Source organism: Acomys russatus, chromosome 28 (genome assembly GCF_903995435.1).
Source record: "Acomys russatus chromosome 28, mAcoRus1.1, whole genome shotgun sequence".
NCBI lineage: Eukaryota > Metazoa > Chordata > Mammalia > Rodentia > Muridae > Acomys > Acomys russatus.
The window spans coordinates 38,040,632-38,060,576 of NC_067164.1; the positions used below are offsets into that span (position 1 = coordinate 38,040,632).

The 19,945-nt window shown below is 42.4% G+C and overlaps 1 protein-coding gene across 1 annotated transcript in view; it reads left to right on the forward strand.

Annotated features, from left to right (window-relative positions):
- Tespa1 (thymocyte expressed, positive selection associated 1) overlaps positions 1-18,084 on the forward strand; it is a 31,445-nt gene extending 13,361 nt beyond the window's left edge. The window contains exons 7-10 of the mRNA XM_051170554.1: positions 1,072-1,280; positions 2,416-3,173; positions 4,249-4,339; positions 17,975-18,084. Of these exons, the coding sequence (XP_051026511.1) occupies positions 1,072-1,280; positions 2,416-3,173; positions 4,249-4,339; positions 17,975-18,084 (1,168 nt within the window). The remainder of the gene's footprint in view (positions 1-1,071; positions 1,281-2,415; positions 3,174-4,248; positions 4,340-17,974) is intronic.
- The last annotated feature ends 1,861 nt before the right edge of the window (positions 18,085-19,945 follow it).

The following is a 19,945-nucleotide window of genomic DNA, read 5'->3' on the forward strand; positions in this document are numbered from 1 at the left end:
CGCTAATAGTTTTGATAAACAGATCTGTGGTATGCTCCCCCGTGCCTCAAACACAGAAATTAGGTTCAAATAGTGAAAGGTTTTTTCTCAAAGCCACAATAGAGTGTAGAGAAATGCTCATTTAAAAAAAAAGTGTTATGCTTGATACTATTATTAAATATTGTCCTAGACACTGTTCTATTGCTGTGAACAGACACCATGACCAAGGCAACTCTTATAAAAGAAAACATTTAATTGGGTGTTTTCTCATAGTTTCAGAGGTGTGGTCCGTTATGGTGATGGCATAGAACATGCCAGCATGCGTGGTGCGGGAGCTACAACCTCATCCACAGGCTGAAATGGAGAGCCTAGGCCTGGCATGGGCTTCTGAAAACCCAAAGCCCACCTCCAGTGGCATGCTTCCTCCAACGAGGCCACAATCAAGTCTTCTTGGCTACTTGCTGTCCTTCCTCTGATGCCCCCAGGTCTCCCCCTCCAGGGGACATGGTCAAATGTGGGCACCAGAGTATGTGAGAAAGTCGTATCCACTCTCCACTCAACTGTGGAGAATATTCTGACCATTGGCTAGATCTGGGAAGGGGTTTAAAGTTTACCTCCTGTATTGTCCTTGGCTGGTGCCTTAGTTTGAGCGGGACCCCTGGGCCCAAATCTGCCTATCATATTGTTCTACTTGTAGATTTCTAGGACCCTCTGGATCCTTTTATTTTGCTGTTCTCCCATGCGTCTCTCATTTAGAGTCCCAATAGGATGCCTTCCCCTCTGTCCCAGTTTCCTGGTAAGTGAAGGCTTTCGTGTGGGACATCCCTTGGGCTAGTATGCAGATATAAGTGAGTATATACCATTTGATTCTTTCTGCTTCTGGGTTAACTCACTCATTATGATCATTTCTAGCTCAATCCATTTATCCACAAATTTCGGAATCCTTCTAATCCTTCCAAGTAGCAATAGTGCCTGGTGACTAAATGTTCATATGAGCCTATGGGGGCCCATTCTTCCTCAAAAGACCACAGATATTATGAATTCACATGTGTCTCCAAGTTGGCCCATGTACCAAAAACTTCCTCTCCTCAGCATCTCAGAGATTTTGGACCAGGTACAAGAGGATGCAGAAGATGTTCTCTTCAGCCTGGGCTTTGGCCACGAGGACCACAAGGACACATCTCGTATCCCTGCAAGATTTTTCGCCAACCCTTCTCAAGCCAAGGGCATTGACTTTCAGCTTTTCCTGAAGTCTCAGGTGCAGAGGATTGAGATGGAGGACCCCTGCCTGATGCTGGCCAGTGAGTGTTAACTCCAAATGCTTCCACGGTCTTCTCCCTTTTTTTCCCTCTCATCTGCAACAGTAGGTTCCACACTCTAGTTTTCCTTTGGTAGCCTTGTCCTTGACTTGTTCCGTTCTCATTTCTATGTTTCTGAAAATGGATCACTTGGTATATGTGCTTTTTTTTTTCTCTTGAAAAAAAAAATCAACCTTCAAGAAAAAGTTCTGTTACTATTTTGCTTAGGTGTAACTGTATTTTTGTGTACTTTACTGGGTTATTTTTCCTACCACCCTTTTCCACCCCAATCCTTTCCAACCCCCCCAACACTAGATAGGAGAAAAAGAAGCTTAGAGGGGAAAGGGGTTTCGATATCATTAGACTATTTCTAATTAAAGCTTGATTTTCAGGATATGCAATTTCTTCTCATCTCTTTGCTCATGACCATTTGACAGACCCCAAGAAACAGCAACCAGCGGTGGTGGCAGGGTGCGGGGGGCAGCAGCCTCATGCCTCTTGGGCTCTGGCATTTATATACCTTCTGAAGAATCCCCAGAAATCCAAATATAAACTATTTTCAGCTTGCAGAATCACACCCATGCTAAAGCAGGAAACAAATCGTAGCTGCTGTGGACCATCTGAAGCAGCTCCATAACCCACAGCTGGGATAAAAAAAAAATTCACGTAACATAACTGGGATGTATTTTTGTTTGTTTGTTTTTCGAGACAGGGTTTCTCTGTGTAGACTTGACTGTCCTGGACTTGCCTTGTAGACCAGGCTGGCCTTGACCTCACAGTGATCTGCCTGCCTCTGCCTCCTGAGTGCTGGGATTAAAGGCGTGCACCACCATCGCCATGCCATAACCGGGATTTTTAAGAAACCAAAATTCTCACTACATTTTGGCCTTTTGTTCTTCAGCTGAATCAAATCAGCACAAAATTTTTACATCTTATTCTATTTTTAAAATCTCTTTATTGGCTTATTTACTGGAGAAAGTCTGGAAGTCAAGAAAGGAGTTTCTGGATACCTGAACTCTAAACGGGAGGATCACCAGTGCGTAAACTGGTGCCTCTGGGAAAGCTTTTGGATGGACATGTTTAAAAATGCAATTTCCCAATGCATTCTTGACTTATCATGCTTATTTCTTCTCCTCAGGCCGGTTTAAGCAGGTGCAAACGCTAGCTGTCACTGCTGACGCTTTCTACTGCCTCTACTCCTATGTGTCTAAGACGCCTATTCAGAAGTTCACACCATCCAGAATGTTCTGGAACTGTGACCCAACCGATGTGCCATCCATCAGAATTGTGGCCCCGGAGCCTGAGCCCTGTTCACCTAGAGAACGTCTTCGGAAAGCAATCTCTAAAATGTGCCTGTATACGGGTTCCCGGGATCGGCTGTCATCAGCTCAGAACAACCCCAAAAGGAACAGTTTGGACCAAGTTGTGTGGGAAGTGATAGACAGAGTAAAGGGAGGGAAGCAAGGTCTCCAGCAAAGCCCTTGGCATGGGCCAGCCCCTCAGGAAGAGTCCGTGCCCCCGGCACACACTACGAAGCTGCCCATTTCTTCTTGTCCATGTGCTTCCTGCCCTACAGAAGATACACAGGGAGACTCATGCTATGCTTGTCCTCCAGCCGGAGCAGGTCCACAGCACAAAACAGAATCTTCACAGGCAAGGAGAGCGCTTTGGGGTCTACAGGCCGTTAGTGAGAAGCCCTGTTCAGCTTGGAATGAGAATCCGTGGGAAAGAGAAAACAAGTCAAGAAAGGGTCTGTTTCAAAGGCCTCTCTTGGAAAAGAAGATGAGGTCAGTGAACTTGCCCATCATCCTTCCAAAAGGAAAGCAGAGCCAAGCCAGACGTGAGCTGCACCAGTCTTTATCTCAGCAATCTCAGGATGCTTCTGATTTTGAGCAGGTAAGTGCGATGGAGGGGAGGAAGAGGCTGTGATGTGAGGCTGTGATGGATGTGAGTATCTCTGGTTTCTTTCCCAGAAGAGATAAGAGCAGTGATCTGAAGCAAAACAGTTCCGTCGCCTTGTTTTCACTGGACAAAAAAACCTCACAACTTGAGAACACTCAGAAACTTCCGTTAAGCGTGTCAATAAAGATCTTCTTAGAAGAGTTCAGTTTCTCATAAAACAAACATGCCCGGATGTTCTTTAATGTTTTTCATATAAGTGAAATTGAAAAAAAAAAAAACCCTACACATTATTTAACAAAATGCCTTTTATACACATAATTAGCCATTAAGATCTAGAAGTTCTGGTTACAAATCCAAGAATCTTATCCATTTATCTCTGGGTGAGGCTTTTTCCTAGCCCCACACTTGGTTCCCTTTTCTTTCTATAGCTAGGTATGTTTGGAACCATAAAGGATTTTGCACACACTTGTGCGAACGTGGCAACCTGCGTGGCTAAGCACCACAGCCACTTCCTACACAGCCAGCCAGCCATTGCCTGTAACGTGGACCTATGGGTGCACAGTAGAGAGGACAGCCCTTGCAAGAACCAAACAAAACAACACTGGTCTCTGCAAACAGCTTAGGGTCATTTGACAAGCAGAGCTTATGATTCTCGGTGACCAGAGTTTCCAAGAAGGCATAGTTCAGGCTTCAGATACTGCCCCATCTACAGATACCTATTTTTCCCCCTTGTGGCATGTCTAAAACTAAGAATCTCTTTACCTTGGAATAATATGCCTTTGCCTTGAAGATAATACTGCCGTCAAGTGTCAGGGTCATTAGGAAAAGCTCTCAAATGTTTGCCGTACGGAAATGCTGTGATCCTTTACAGTAAAAGTCCACATGCATGTTACCGCTCAGTAACTGTAGTCATACATGCCAAATCTGACTGCTAGGTGTCTGTTACGGCAGAAGACGGTATGCCTCTGGGATGAACTCAGCCTTTATCCTTCCTTTCACCGCCTTCCCACCCTGTGACTTTCCTTGCTCCTGTTAGTTCTGGTGAGTTCTGATGGGATCCTGTTCACAGGTACAGGATGACAGCAGAGGAGAGAACCGCACCCCCAGCACAGCCAGGGATCCCCACTTCTACCATACCTCCCTCGGAGAAGACTCAAGAAGTAAGTGGACCTGTGTGTCAGGTAGTGTCTGAATATGTCTGCGCATTTATTCTCTCCTAGTGAGAATGTATGAATACCCACAGCAGAGATCCGCCAGTGTCCCAGTAACAAGTAGCTGATTGTTGTTAAAATCCCACAGTGGGGCCTAGGAAATGCTTCTCTAGATAAGTGGTGCTCAGACTTAAGCACATATCAGAACAGCCAGAAAAGCTTGTTAAAAATGCAAATGGCTGGGCCTCAGTTTGTGGTGGTTTCTAGTTTAGTAGATTGAACAGAGACCACCCTGCAAAGGTTACTGTCCACATTTCTGCAGAATCTTAGCTACTAAGATAACAAAGAAAATAGCCTTAGGGGTACACATTTTGATTAGAAGTCCTTTCACTTTGCACAGGTCGGGACTCTCTAATACACTCCTAGACAAAAAGTTTCTAGTAATCTAAAATTGAAATGGTGTTTGTCTAGAAAACGCATTTAATGCAAGCCCCATATAGTTTTGGAATGCTCACCACTAACTCGTCTCTTTTACCTGTATCTATATACATACCCGTGTGTGTGTGTGTGTGTGTGTGTGTGTGTGTGTGTGTACATACAAACACACAGAAGGCAAGAAGACAATACATACAGTTTAATTTTTAAAAAAGATTTATTATTTATACGGTATTCTGCCTGCATGTGTGCCCGCCTGCCACAAGAGGGCACCAGATCTCATTACAGGTGGTAGTGCTCCAACCATGTGGTTGCTAGAATTGAACTCGGGACCTCTGGAAGAACAGCCAGTGCTCTTATCCTCAACTTTTAAGTTATTGATCAAGTCCTGATGTTTATGCCTGCTACCCCAGCACTAGGGTTCTGTGAAAGAAAGATAGGAAATTTGAGACCAACCTGAGCTAAGGTTGTGCCCTACACAATCTTGAGCTATATATTGAGGCTCTGTCTCAAAAGAGAGACGGGGAAATGGATTTATGATGTGTCTGGCATCTTCATCTTGAATGTCTGATGAAGATCTCTCTGTAGCTTGTCTTCATCTTCCAGTATCCAGCCTGAATTTCTTACATGGAAAATCAACAAAAACCAAAGCTGCAATTACTTCAGCAAGTTGTGCAGGACCCCCTCACAGTTGTTAATACGTAAGAATCCAACCTGTATTCAAAAGGATGGAAATCAGACTCCACATTTAATGGGGTGGCAAAGCCATGCAGTGTACGCACATGTGGGACGGAAAGGTTTTGAGCACCATCTTAAACAACCCATCATAGACATAAAAAATAAAAAATACCGTCTCTATCAAAATCCTTTATTTTTTATATCTTAAGATTGGTCAAGAGTATACTCTCATTCTAAGGCTGTGCAAATCCAGCTGTATCATACAAATAGAAATTTGAAAGGAAGTTAACTCCTAGACTAATTGGATTAAAATAAAAAACGCGTGAAGTTATATTGCAGACCCTGTTTGCCTTGCCAAGCATCTGCTCCTATGCTGTTTGTCCACTAGATGTCAGTGTTGCATAAGAAAAAAATGTCAAGATGCCCGGCAAATACTGCGCCAATCAGTATCAAGCATGACTTCCCTCTCATGAAGTGAGCCTTAAGTCAAATCAGATACTGCTCGGTTACTCCACAAGCTTTGTGCCACCGTTGCCCATATTTTGTAGGCAGGGCATATTTTTATTTTTATTTTTTCAGGACAGATTTTTAGATAAAAATATTTTGTGTCTGTGTTGGTGTTTGCCTTTCTCTTTTGGTAGCCTTATGAATGCCTTCCCATATGAGAAATACCAGAACGTGGGGGAGACGGCTCTCTGTAGGCAGCAGCTTGCCCTTTCCATGTTCTGTGAGTTGTGTAGGTGTTGTTCTTAGCAAGTGGACCTTGCTGTCGGTTTACAGAGAGCAACCTCATTGTTTTTAACAGTATCCTGGGGGCCTTTGGCAACTACTCACTCGGATGTAAGCCAGTCCCAGTACTGGAAGCTTCTTTTGTAACCAGGGATGGCCGTTTGGAACTCCATCCCCATGACAACATGAGCTGTCACTTCAGTTACACCTTTCTGATAGGTGTAAGAGGGACTCCCAATAGTTTTGATTTGCATTTCCTTGATGGCTAAGAAAGTGTAGGAAACTTTTCTCTTTTTTAAATTTTAAAATTTTGATCCCTGCCTCCCCTAGGAAACTTTTCTTAAAGAAACAGTTATTGGTAGTTGAATTCAGCTCATGGTGAAGAATTAAGGATAGTTTGATGAATTTTTCATTTCATAGGGGTTTTTGGGTTTTTGTTTTGTTTTGTTTTGTTTTTCTTTTTCTTTTTGAGACAGGGTTTCTCTGTATAGCCCTGGCTGTCCTGGACTCACTTTGTAGACCAGGCTGCCCTCAAACTCACAGTGATCCGCCTGCCTCTGCCTCCCAAGCGCTGGGATTAAAGGTGTGCGCCACCACAGCTTGGCCTTCATGAATTTCTTGATTAGTTCTCAGTAGTTTGCAGAGGTAAGTATAAATGCAGAATGTCAGGACTATAAAAGGTATAACTTCAAGTATAAACACAGGAGATTTTAAGTATCGAAGAAAAAGTGGTTAACTAACTCTTCTTGGAATCTTCCTTCATTGTGAAAATAGCAGAAATCTTTTTTTTTCTTTAAAAATTTTTTATTAATTTATTCATATTACATCTCAATAACAGAAATTTTAAATCACATAACTATCGTAGTTGCCGCTGTTATTGCTGGTAATTTTAAACATTATTTGTGGCAGTGAGAAAAATAACAGATCAAATGTAAGTAGTTCTGACAAGTCTCAGTAATTAAACTTATCTCAAAAAATATACGCCTTACATTTCATTTGAATTGCCATCACAGGCTCTCTTCACCATCAACACAGCACTATCTGACAGCGGCGGCTTCACAAAAAAAGCCAACGCCACCGTCTCATCCTGCAGTTAGGCTGCAGCGCCCTCAGCAAACAGCTACTGCCTTTGCCATCCCAGGCCTTTCAGGATCACAGGAGTGCAGCAGCGTGAGGTGCTGGGATGAAGACCAAACGGAGAGGACTGGCATCTGCATCCTGGTGCTCAGAGACAGACTTTGGACTTGTAGCTTCGTTTCTGCACATGACGCTTTCTCTCCTTGGTGGATTGCTACCCACATGATATGGGTATTGACAAATTTTTCCCCCGAGCTTCAACACTGACCAAGACAGAAGACATGTGGATGGTCATCTTTGGAGGACAGTGTAAAAGTAACTTTATTCACCTGTTTCAATTGTTGTCCTGGAGGCTGACTGCCTCTCTCTGCTAACCTAGGCCTAGTCCTGGAAGCTCCAAGCCTCCCTACAGTCTAACCTAGGCCTAGAATGGTTTCAGCCCCTGAGACTTACTGCTTAATAAGATCACTCTTTCTTGTTCTTTCTGAGCTCTGACTGGCTGGTTCAATTAAGCTGTTCTGGTTCAAACTCCTCTCCCAGCTGACTTATTCAACCTGGCTCCTCTCTCAGCCCCTGAATTGCTCTGCTTGGCCTCAAACTAACTCTAACACTTTTCTCTAATCTCCTGGCTCCTTTCTCATTCTCTGGCTCATTCCGTCTTCATCTGAGTTCTCTCTCTGCAACCAGTGTCTCCCTGTTACTGTCCTGGTAAAACTGCCTTCTCTCTCTCTCTCTCTCTCTCTCTCTCTCTCTCTCTCTCTCTCTCTCTCTCTCTCTCTCTCTGTGTGTGTGTGTGTGTGTGTGTGTGTGTGTGTGTGTGTCTCCTCTCTCTGCATTGCCCCTTAAGTAGCTTCCCTTTCCTCTCTTGTCTCATGAGAGTTGGGTGTATCCTATTCTGTCAGGTCTTTCTCTGATTCATCACGTTTTCTGCCACCCAATTAAACATAACTTTCAAACATGCATGCTTCCTTCTACATACTAACTTTATCTTCATTGTTTGGGATTAAATGCATGCACCACCATGCCTGGACCTAAACTTTTCTTTACCTGAAACATGTTCTATAGTGAGCTGGCCTTGAACACAGATCTGCTTGCCTCTGTGTCCTGGATTAAAGGTGTGTTTGTATTCCAGCCAGATCACACAGACCTAGAAAGTCTTTAGATGTGATCTCTTGCCAGAACTGAATTCAGAATTAAATTCTGAAGTAAAATTCTTCTACAGGACAGAGGTTATTCTTCAATGCTGTTAAAAGGCCAAAGCTACAAGAGGGAGAAGAAAGTCTACCTCCATGCTCAAAGACTTTGTGTGCTTTTCTCTGGACCTCTGTTCACCCCTAAGTATTGATTATTCCTACATTGGTGATTTCTTCTTCTCCTTCTCCTTCTCCTTCTTTCTCTTTCTTCTTCTTCTTCTTCTTCTTCTTCTTCTTCTTCTTCTTCCTCCTCCTCCTCCTCCTCCTTCTTGATGTTTTATCTATGGTTATCTCCTTGGAATATTTCCCTTTCTCTCTATTTCCAAATTTTTCTGTCTTCTTAGAAAAAATATACAAATTGACCTCAGTATCTTTTTTCTTGGCTTATGTAAAAAACAAACACAAATAAAAGAGACAGAAATATATTTTGCTTGCAAAGAACAATACAAATAAAAATAACTTTTAAATTATTGTTATAGGTTTTGTATATGTGTGTGTGTGTGTGTGTGTGTGTGTGTGTGTGTTTCGAGACAGGGTTTCTCTGTGTAACCTTGTCTGTCCTAGACTCACTTTGTAGACCAGGCTAGCCTCGAAATCACAGTAATTCGCCTGTCTCTGCCTCCTGAGTGCTGGAATGGGAGTTGTGTGTTTTTAAGACAGAGCTGAACTCAGGATGGCATCCACAGGCTGGGATGGGAGGGAGGGAGCTTTTAAGTGTTGAATTTGTTGAGGAAGGTGTTCTTTGAGACATCCATAACCCTCTTTCTGTTGAGTGATTATTAATATTTAATATTGATTTATAGTTTTAATAAATCAGTGGTTACTTCTTAACCAGGTATATACCCAAATAGCCACACAGAGAGATCAGGATATAATTAAGTAGCCTGTAGCACTATGCTGTGCAATAATTACTCCATCCTAAACCTCCAAGCTAGTATAGCTTCCGCTCATTCTGATTTCCCATCTTATACCTGCTATTTGTTTGTTTGTTTATTTATTTATTGTTCTTAATTAGTTTTATTTTAAAATTTTTATAGTTTTATTTATTTATTTATTGTTCTTAATTAGTTTTATTATTTTTTTGTAATTGCTTTTTACTCATATCCTAGGTCCAGCTCTTTCCTCCTGGTGTTTCCCAGTCTTCTCCTCCTGGATCTCTCATTCCTTCCTGTTCTTTCTCCTCCCCCCACTGGAACAAGATGTCCACCCTATTCTCTGTTATTGTTCAGAATTGGCAAGTTGGCTTTAATTGGCAACACAGAGAACAAATGGTGACGTGTTTGCACAAACTTCAGACAGGAGATACTTAAAATAAACATCACAGTGCAGTTTCCTGATTAGAACCAGATAAATGGGGTAGAAGAATCAGCATTTGAATGAATGAGGGTAAACTGTGCACAGCCCACAAGAACACTATGCCAACTTCTTTCCAAAGTTCATTTCAGAGGAGGGAAAAAGCACAAGAGCCAGGCGTAGTGCGTGACTGCAAAACAGTGTTTTCCAGATATAGCAGGACAATTGCACAAAGCTATCTCTTGATTTGGCAAGGTGCTCAACACACATTCTTTGGTTTGTTTATTGGTTGGTTGGTTGGTTATTGGTTTTTTGAGACAGGGTTTGTCTGTGTAGCCTGGCTGTCCTGTACTTGCTTTGTAGACCAGGCTGGCCTCGAACTCACAGAGATCCACCTGCTTCTGCCTCCTGAGTGCTGGGATTAGAGATACGCATCACCACTCCCGGCTCCTGAACATACGTTTTTATTCATGTGATAAATATAATAATTCCAGCCTTATCTACTACATTGTGTTTGATAAAAATGACATAACGTTAAAGTGCTTTTTACTTAGATTGAGAGGCCTGGTTAGATAAGTCTAGAAACAGGCTTTAGTTTCTGTTAGTTCACAGCAGGCCTGGGCCTCCACTCTTCAGAGGTGGGTACAGCAGTCACTGGAAATGCTGCTCAGTGAGCAGCCAACCTGAGAGGGCCATGACCTGGCCAGAAAAAAAGAATTAAAAATGTTTTTTACTGCTGGTATGATTGGTTAAGAAAGATATACTTCTAGCTCACGGTGAACTCATGACCTGGCTAGAGTGGCCCGAGCGTTTTACTCAGTTTGCCCAGGGCTTTCTAGTTTAAATGATTATTTAACCCCCTTTCGGAAATTAAATGGTTATAAAAGGAGCCTGTGAGCTCCTGGAGCTCACCAGAGGTCGCCATCCAGTCTGAGTGGTGATCCCAACAAGCTAATGATTACCTAGCAACCCCACCTCCCTCAGGAATTCCCCTAAAAGCCTTTAAAAAGAGCCTACAAGCATACCCAGGGGATCCACCATCATGTCTGAATGGTGACCCCAACATGTTTGATCCTATAGGTTAAATGCTCTTTGCTATTTTTATACTGTTTTAGTCTGGGGTCTTTTCTCCAGCATGTTCCGGACCCTAACAAGGCATGTTCACTCTTGGCAATGTTCATATAAAGCAGAGATCCTTGATGCCCAGCCTCTATGTGTTGATAGAAATAATTCTAGAACCCAGCCACTTACTAGCTGTGTGACTAAAGGCAAATTACCCTATTGCCCTTTACCTCACAGAAATAATGTCAGAAAAAAACTTTCATTCAGAAAAGTTGAGAAAGAAGTGACATTCTGGAAAGATGCTCACCAGTCAAGAGCACTTACTGCTGCTCTATAGGACCTAGGTTCTGTTTCCTCGCCCACAGCAGGCAGCTCACAACTACTTGTAATTACAGCTGCATGGAATGTTATGTCTTTTTACGGTGGTCTCTGTGGGCACTTGCACAAACATGATGCATAGAAACCCACACATACCGTATAAATAGATGAACAAATAAACCTTAGAAGGATGATATTTTAGAAGAAAGAAGTGAATTTACTTTCAAGAGATGAATTTAATGTCTCTGAGGAAGAAGTTTCTGGGCTATCCGTATCACGCACTCGTTTTAAGATCATTTCAGAAGCGGGTTTGAAGAGAGGGTAAGAGCCAACGGTAATGGATGGCTACAGAAACAACAGTGGTTTCCTGACACTGCAGGGCTGTTGCACAAATGAACTCACAGTGCCTGTGACAGCAGCCACAAGACCTGTTCAAGCTCAAGCCAGACCAAATGCCAACAAGAAAAGGAAGGGTGGGCAGTGAGTCCAATTCTTAGGTGGGGAGCTCTCGGCAGTTGATAGCTGCTGGGAGAGGCACAGGCAGTCTTCCTCGCCTATGAACCCCAGGGAGGAGGACCATGAGCTGGTGGATGGCAACACATCCAAGGATATACTGGATGCACAAATTGTACTGGATTGGTTTACCTAAAAAAAGAAAGAGTGGACACAAATTTGGGTGGATAGGGGATGGGTAAGGAGCTTTTGGAAGAGGTAAATATGATCAAAACACATTGTATCAAATTCTCAAAGAGGTAAAATAAATGAGAAAACATGGTATAGCAATATCTTGGGTTGTCAAAACATTAGCTTTTAAAAATTATTTTATATACTTATTTCCAAAGTAATGTTCACATTTACCAACGTACTGGGAAATAATATATATATATATATCTCCTCACAACTGTTTCTTACTTACTGCTTCATCATAGCCAGATTAGCAGTAACAAAATCTCAGCACAGTGTCCATTTGCATTTATTTGCAGCTAAGAGTATGGGATATTTTTCACACATTTACTTGCCATTGTTACTTCTTTTGAGAACTTTCTACTTATTGACTTACTTGACTGGATCTAATAAACTCTCTAATCTTGTCCTTTCTTTTTTGGGTAAACGATCTTATAGTATACATGTCAGAAGTCTATTATAAGCACACACAGATGCCAATAGATATGATCAATCTTTGATTTTTATCCCAGTAAGAAAGAAAAACAGCACATATTTCACAGCTTTAGTCTATCTAGTATCCTAAAGCCTATGTGGAGTTTTTCTCTAATGGTAAATCTGTCTGGCTAGGGAGGGAATATTTCTTCTTTGTAAACACCAGGGGTCAGTGCAGGCTTTCGGTTGTGAGCAAGAAGCATGCATGGTAACCTAACTACTCAATTATACTATTGGACTAAAGCCACAGGCAAAGAATAACGAATGGATGCTTTTGCTCTATTGAACTTTCTTAAAAGTTCAAGTCATGGTCCACAAGACTGTGGTGCCTCATTTTCAGTATAGTAATTAACTTTGACTAATGTTACAATTATCTTTCAGACTTTCTTCCAAAGACTCCAATATCTTATAAAAATCATTTCTTTTAGGTTTTAGAACTATAATTATAGCTGGGTGTGGTGGCGCATGCCTTTAATCCCAGCACTTGGAGGCAGAGGCAGGTAGATCTCTGTGAGTTCGAGGCCAGCCTGGTCTACAAAGTGAGTCCAGGACAGCCAAGGCTACACAGAGAAACCCTGTCTCAAACAAAACAAAACAAAACAGTAGAACTATAATTACTGAATTTCTTCTTCCTTTCAATTCCTTCCATGGTCTCCTCCCATATTCTTCTTCCTTGTTTAAAATTATACTCTTTTTTCACTAATTGTTTTTATTTGCCATTTATGTATATATCCCTAAATAATTAAGCATAATCTGGTCAATCTCTATAATTTTAATTTTAAGTATGTTTTCAGTGCTGGATATTTGATATTGGATAACAAAGTGGTGTATTTTCCCCTGGGCAAGACTATTTTTTCCTGCTCTTACCATGGCTTAGTTGCTTGCTCCTAAGGCTAGGCAAGAAGAGTGCAGCTAGAATTCCATCTTGGATTTTGTTTCAAATCATTTGGTCATAGTAAACTTTGTTTTAGCTGGTAGCTCTCTTTCCTTGTTTGCTTTCCCTACCTCTGGCTAGCAAGTTCTTTATTATTATTATTTTTTTTTACTAGAATTAGAGCCTACTTCTTCAGAATTTTGCTATATACTGAAGGCCAGCTGAAACATCCAGCAACATGGACTGAGCCACTACTGGATTCTGCAGCTTTCCAAGGTAGACAGTCTTTGCTGAACTAGGTGGATCATAACCTATGAGACATTCTAATAAATCCACTTTCTACATTCATAGAGAGATTCATTCTATCAGCTCTGTTTACCCACAGAACCTTTACTAATGCAGTAGTTTTGTTGTTGCTGTTGTTGGTTTGTTTTTGTTTTTGTTTTGTTTTGTTTTTGAGACAGGGTTTCTCTGGGTAGCCTTGGCTGTCCTGAAACTCACAGTGCCTTTGCCTTCCGAGTGCTGGCGTTAAAGGTGTGTGCCAGCATGCCCCGTGGTGGTGGGTTTTTTTTTGTTTGTTTGTTTTTATATTTTCACAGTGTTTATCATCTCTTGCCTGCTTTCTTCCCCAGGATTGTCTTATACTTATCAGGTGGAAAGTAACTGCAGTTCACCTGAACTCAGCATGTAGCCACACAACAAACTTCGTTTCTAAAATTTCTCTTCAATTGTTAATGTTCTGGACACCCTTCCATTTATGGGGCAGATTGATGATTCCATTGCAAGTTGAATGATGGGCCAAGAATATGAAGTGCCTACTGAGTGCTGTGAGAGAAGCTCAGGCAAGCTCCAAAGAGGTAAGCACAGGGTCTTTGTCAACAAAGGAAAAGTATCAGACAGCTGAGCAGTGGAAGCTGGGGTGGTGGGTCATACCCGGGACTGGGTGGGAAGACAAACAGGTAGGCTAGGGTGTGGCCCTGGACTGGAAGACTAGGCCAGGAACCCTGTCCCTTCAGCAGTCTCTAACCCTAAGGGAGGTGTTCTTGTCACTCAAGACTCACTGGCCAATCAGGGCCTCCAGGAGGATTTGCTAGTCATAAGAGGAGGCCGGTTCTTCCAGGAGCCTGCTGCAGGTGGCCCGGATGTGCTGTGAATGCTGCTGCTAGGCGCTGTGAGTAGAGCGCAGCCAAGCTCCTAAGTCATGACATGGTGAGCATGTGGCCCCCTTGCTGCCCACAACTGGGAGCAGCAGCTGGGTGAGCAGCTGGAGTGCTCGCCCTGGGCTGGGTGGGAACCTGTGGCCCTTGTGGTCCTAGTCATTCCCTGGACCGGGCGGTTGCTTCTGAACAATCTCACTGTGAGTTGCTGCATGTGCGCAGAGCATTTGGAGCACGGGCTTGTGGGTCAAAACATCCTCCGCAGGACGCCAAGCTCGGGAGAGGCCTGGATTCTCTAGTACCAAGTTCTTCCCTTGGCATTTAACGTTAAGGGGTAAGATCCATTTGGAGTCAATCTTGTGGAGGCTGTAAAAGGCATCTCACGTGTTGGGTAGCACTTTAGTATTACGCTGTGATGTAGAAGAGTAGAGCTGATGATGTGAAGGCTTTACCAACGCTTAGGCAACAGTAAGTCACACCAAGTAGAATTTAGCTGAGGGACGACTGCCTCTGAAACACCCGACAGATACGTAGTAAGCTAACTATGCCTATTAGAGATTAGGATGCTAGGAAACACGTGTCTGTTCACCGGGATTGTCCAGGAATACGGCTCCTAACCATAATAAAGGAGACATCCTTGTTTTTGCCCCCACCTTCCTCCTGAGGAAGATGTGCTGGCTAACAACAGTACTCTGTAATGTTTGTAATCTGTTTCCTGCTTTTCTCTGGAGTAACTAGCAGGTGGAAAGCCTGAATGCAGCATGTTAGAGTTTATGCGCCAGAACTATATGGTGATTTCAGAGGTCATGCCACAAGGCAGATCCACGTGAGAAATTGAGGGGGTGGGTTATAGAGACTGTCTCTGGGGATACAAGACGGGAGAAAGGAGGGGGGATAGGGATGAGTCCTCCCATAAGACAATCCAGCGAACACACAGAAAGGGCACACATGGCTTAGTGGACTGTCGCTCTCTGGCTGCTGCTGAGCTTGTAGGCCAAGGTCAGAGTCTGAAGTAAAAGACAAAATGACAAGTTTGTGTTGTTTAGAAGGCAGATAGTAAGAGAGGCAGTAACAGTGGAGGAGGCGTTTAATCACTTTCTCCATGTTGAAGGACTGGGTGATTGGGGCATTTTTCTCCGGATATAAATTGTATTTATTGGGAGTTTAGGTGGGTAGCAGCAGTATAGTTTGTCAGCAACACCTGTTTCCCACCTGTGATCCCATGGGTCCTGGATGTTGAAGAGGGTATTCCTATAAAGGTAAAGGAGCTTATTCTGTGCCAGTGTGGATCTGGCAGGACCAGTAGGGGCAGCCCCGACACCTGTCAGGCCATTCTCTGCAGTGACTTTCTGTCTGACCAAAGGGGAAGCAAACAAAAATTCTATCAAATAACAAAGGAGGGATGAATATGGTGGTGCTGGCAATTTAAATAGGTTTCTGACTGCCTTCTATAGAGCCATTTCCTGACCCTATTTAGAGAGACCATTTGTTATGATTGACGGTTTGTTTGTTTGGTTTTTTTTTTTTTTTTTTTTTTTTTTTTTGAACCTCAGATCTCCAAATATAAGGATTACCTTGGGGCACGACAGTCCAGGTGGGTTGAGTAAGGAAGCGAGTGTCCAGGTCAGTCAAGGTGAAAGCAAAGAGGTTCTGTGACTGGGCAAAGAGGAGGATAGAACAGAATGTGCCCTTGAGATCCAGGACTGAGAAATAGGAGGTCCCCGAGGGGATAGTGAACATGAGTGTACAGTGATGAGCCACAGCGGAGTGAAGGGGACCACGGCAGAACGGAGAAGTTGGAGGTCTTGAACCGAATGGTAGGTTCCATTGGTCTTCCTAACTGCAGGCATATGGGTGTTAAAAGGAGAGCATGTGGGGGTGAAAAAGTGTACAAGACAGCTGTTTTCACTGTGCTCATCCTACTGAGGCATGGGCATGAGAGACTTTTACATCTTCTGCTACATTTTTCAAATTTTTTTCCCTTCAAAGACTTGAAGTTTTTGTCATACAAGTCTTTCACTTGCTTTTTTTTTAAAGAGTTACTCCAACATATTTGATATTATTTGAGTGTATTGTGAAGGGTGTTGTCTGCCTGGTTTCTTCCTCAGTCTGTTTGTCATTTCTATATAGGAGGGCTACTGTGTTGGATGTTTGGTCTGGTGTATTTTGGTGCTAATTACTGCTTGTTATCTCTGCCCCACCTGTACCTCGCCTGAGAGCCTAACCTGTTTGACCAATAAAAGGTCATCACACCTGGGCAGGGCAAATTGATAGGCGTGGCTAAGGTTTCAGGGCTTTGGGAAACAGAGAGAATCTTGGGAGGAGACCAGAGAAGAGGAGAGGAGGAAGAAGGCTGGGCCATGGGTTAGGTGGAAGAGAAGCACATGGCCAGCATGGATGGAGATTTGGCCCAGATGATGATAATTAGCAAGTATTTGGGATTATGGATGGGAGGCAGCTTGATATAAATTATCAGAAGCAGATGACATAGAAGCAATTTAGGGGATTAATATTTTCCCTGCCCCAGGTTAACTAAGGCTATTTTAAAATATAACAGGTATTTGTGTCTTGATTGATTGCTAGCAGGTTAGAAAATACCACCATAATAATAACTAATTACCAATTAAATTATCCATTTCTTTTAGATGTTCCAATTTGGTGGAGTACAGGTTTTTAAAGTATGCCCTTATGAGTCTCAGGATTTCCTCATTGTTGGTGAGATGCCAGAAGAGCTAAAATTGAATTTCAAGGTTACTGGGGCAAAGGTTAAGAAATAGGCCTACAGGAGATAATCTGGCCAGCTGCAAAAAGCAGCCCCACTAGAGATAGCATTGCTTAGTGGCTGACCTGAAGGGTCCCACCAGAGATAGAGTTGATAAAAAGCCCAGTTTTATGGCCACATTGCTTCCTGCCCACTGGAGATAGTGTTAATAAGAAACCAGACACTTCCCTGGACAAAGTAGTGAACAAAGAACGCTAAGCCATGGGTGGTCTTATCTGTAGCTTGTCACTTTAGACATTAGACCTCCTTATGGTACTCAACTGGGGCACTGGAGGGATAGGAACCTATAAATTTACCCTCAGCCCAGAGATCGGGGCTCTTCTTGGTTGTCACTGTGTTGGTGTCCTGTCAGAGCCTGGCTCTGAGTCGATTAAAGGTCCTCATGTATGTTGCATCGTTATCGAGTCCTGGTGGCTTTTTGGGGCAGGGGTCTCAGGATCTGGATACAGCATCAGTTGTTACGTCCTTTTTATATCTGATTTTTAAACTGCATATTATTTCTCTGTTTTTTTTTATTTAATTTGGATAAGGGTTGGTCAATTTTGTTGTGTGTGGGTGTTTTTATTTTTCTTTCAAAGAATCAACTCTGTTTTATTGATTCTTTGTATTCTCTTTGTTATCTGTTTTATTGGTTTTCCACACTCAGTTCAATGGTCTCTTGCTGTCTACACCTTTTAGAAGTGCTTACTTCTTTTTGGTCTGGATCTTCCAGGTGTTCTGTCTTATGTCTTGGGCTGAAACTTCGTCGCTCTCACAGTGTCTATCTAAGATCTTTATGAGCTTGTAGAGACAAGGTCTCTGTGGGGTCAAGCCACCCAAGCTTGCTTTTACCTTGGACCCAAGCCTAAGGCAAGGTTACATTCTCTCCATGTTCCTCTGTGGTTTCAGTTCAGCACTGTTTCGGAGTCCGAACTCCATGTGAGGAGACCGTGAGAGTTCATTGCGTTGAAGCTGTGAGGATGAAGCCTGAGTGGCCTTTTGAGACCACGAGATGTTGAGATGTCTAAGCCATTGAGAAATCTGCCATGGAGAGATGCAGATAGGGAGTGGAAGTAACTGAACTGAGGGATGTGTGAAAAGGTACAGGAATAGGGCATCTAAGCACTTTGACATGAAGATCCATGTGTCTGAGACAGATCTGCAGGATATGGATGTTTGCCCTGCTGGGTTTCTTGCCTTGGTCTAATCTCCCCTCACTGTGTACATATTCCTATTTATTGGAATGAGAAGGGGTATTCCGTGTCATTGTATGTTGGAAAGATAGAACTTGTTTAATGATTTTATAAGATGTGGTGATGAAGAGATTGTCTTGATTATCAGAAGCGACTCTAGACATTTGAACAGTGTACAGGCTGTTGCTTTGGGCATTTGAACAGTGTACAGGCCGTTGCTTTGGGCATTTGAACAGTGTACAGGCTGTTGCTTTGGACATTTGAACAGTGTACAGGCTGTTGCTTTGGGCATTTGAACAGTGTGTGGGCTGTTGCTTTGGGCATTTGAACAGTGTACAGGCTGTTGCAGATTATTAGGATCATTAAAGTTAGACTAAATGCATTTTCATCACAGGATGACCGTGAGCCTATTGGTGACCAGGGTGAGAATGCAGTTGATTGAGTCAAAAAGCTCCTATATAGGAGGATGTCTTTGAATACTTATCTGGCTTTCGTGGCTTTCTTTGGGGGAGCTTATGGAAGTTTTTGTAAGGGGAGCCTTTCTAGATTATATTTACATAATGTTCTTGTGGACTGTGTACAGTTTTCTCTTGCTCATTCAAATGCTGATTTCTCTACCCCACTATCTGGTTTCAATGAGGACATTGCACTGTGATGTTGATTCCAAGTATCTCCTGTCTCAAGTTTGCATAGACGTGTCACCATTTGTTCTTTGTATTGCTAATAGCAACCAACTAGTCATTGCTGAGTGAAATATATAAGAATAAATAAACAAATGTAGCATGCATGTGGAGGGTATATATATGAAAATATATATAATAAATAAACAAATATGACATGTGAGGGGGGAGGATATATAAAAATAAATATGTACATATAAGAATAAATAAGCAAATGTAACGTGAGAGAAGAATGTATATGAAGGATATATATATGGGAAACAAACAAATGTGACGTGTGAGTGGAGAGTCTTTATGAAAAAAACTATAAAAAAATAACAAACAGGAGAGGAGAGTCTATATGAAGAATAAATAAATATACATACATATATAAGAATAAATAAACAGACATGTGTGAGAAGAGATTACATATGAAATATAAATGCATATATATAAGAACAAATAAGCAAACATAACTTGTGAAAGGAGAGTGTATATGAAAACATATATATACATATATATTTAAAAAACATCATGTGTGAGAGGAGAGTCTATAAGCAATGACAGAGAAGTATTATGGCACAATGCAGTACATTGATGGGACAACAGAGACCTGTGATGGCACTAAGGAGCATTTTATGGCGCAATGGAGTACTGTGATGACACACTAGAGAACTGCAATGGGATAAAAGAGAACTGTGACTGGGTGATAGAGCACTGTGGTGGCACAATAGAAAACTGTGATGTGATAATAGAGCACTGTGATGGGACAATGGAGAACAATGACAGCACAACGGAGCACTATGACGGGAAAAAGGAAAACAGTGATGGTCAAAAGTAGCTCTCTGTTGGGACAATAGAGACCTGTGATGTCACAATAGAGCGCTGTTATGCTGCAATAGAGAATTATGATGTGTAGAGACTTAGATTACTGTGAGGTGACAACAGAAGGCGGTGATGAAACAGTAGAGAAACCTGTGATGGCACAACGGAGCACTCTGATGGGAAGAGAGAGAGCTGTGATGACA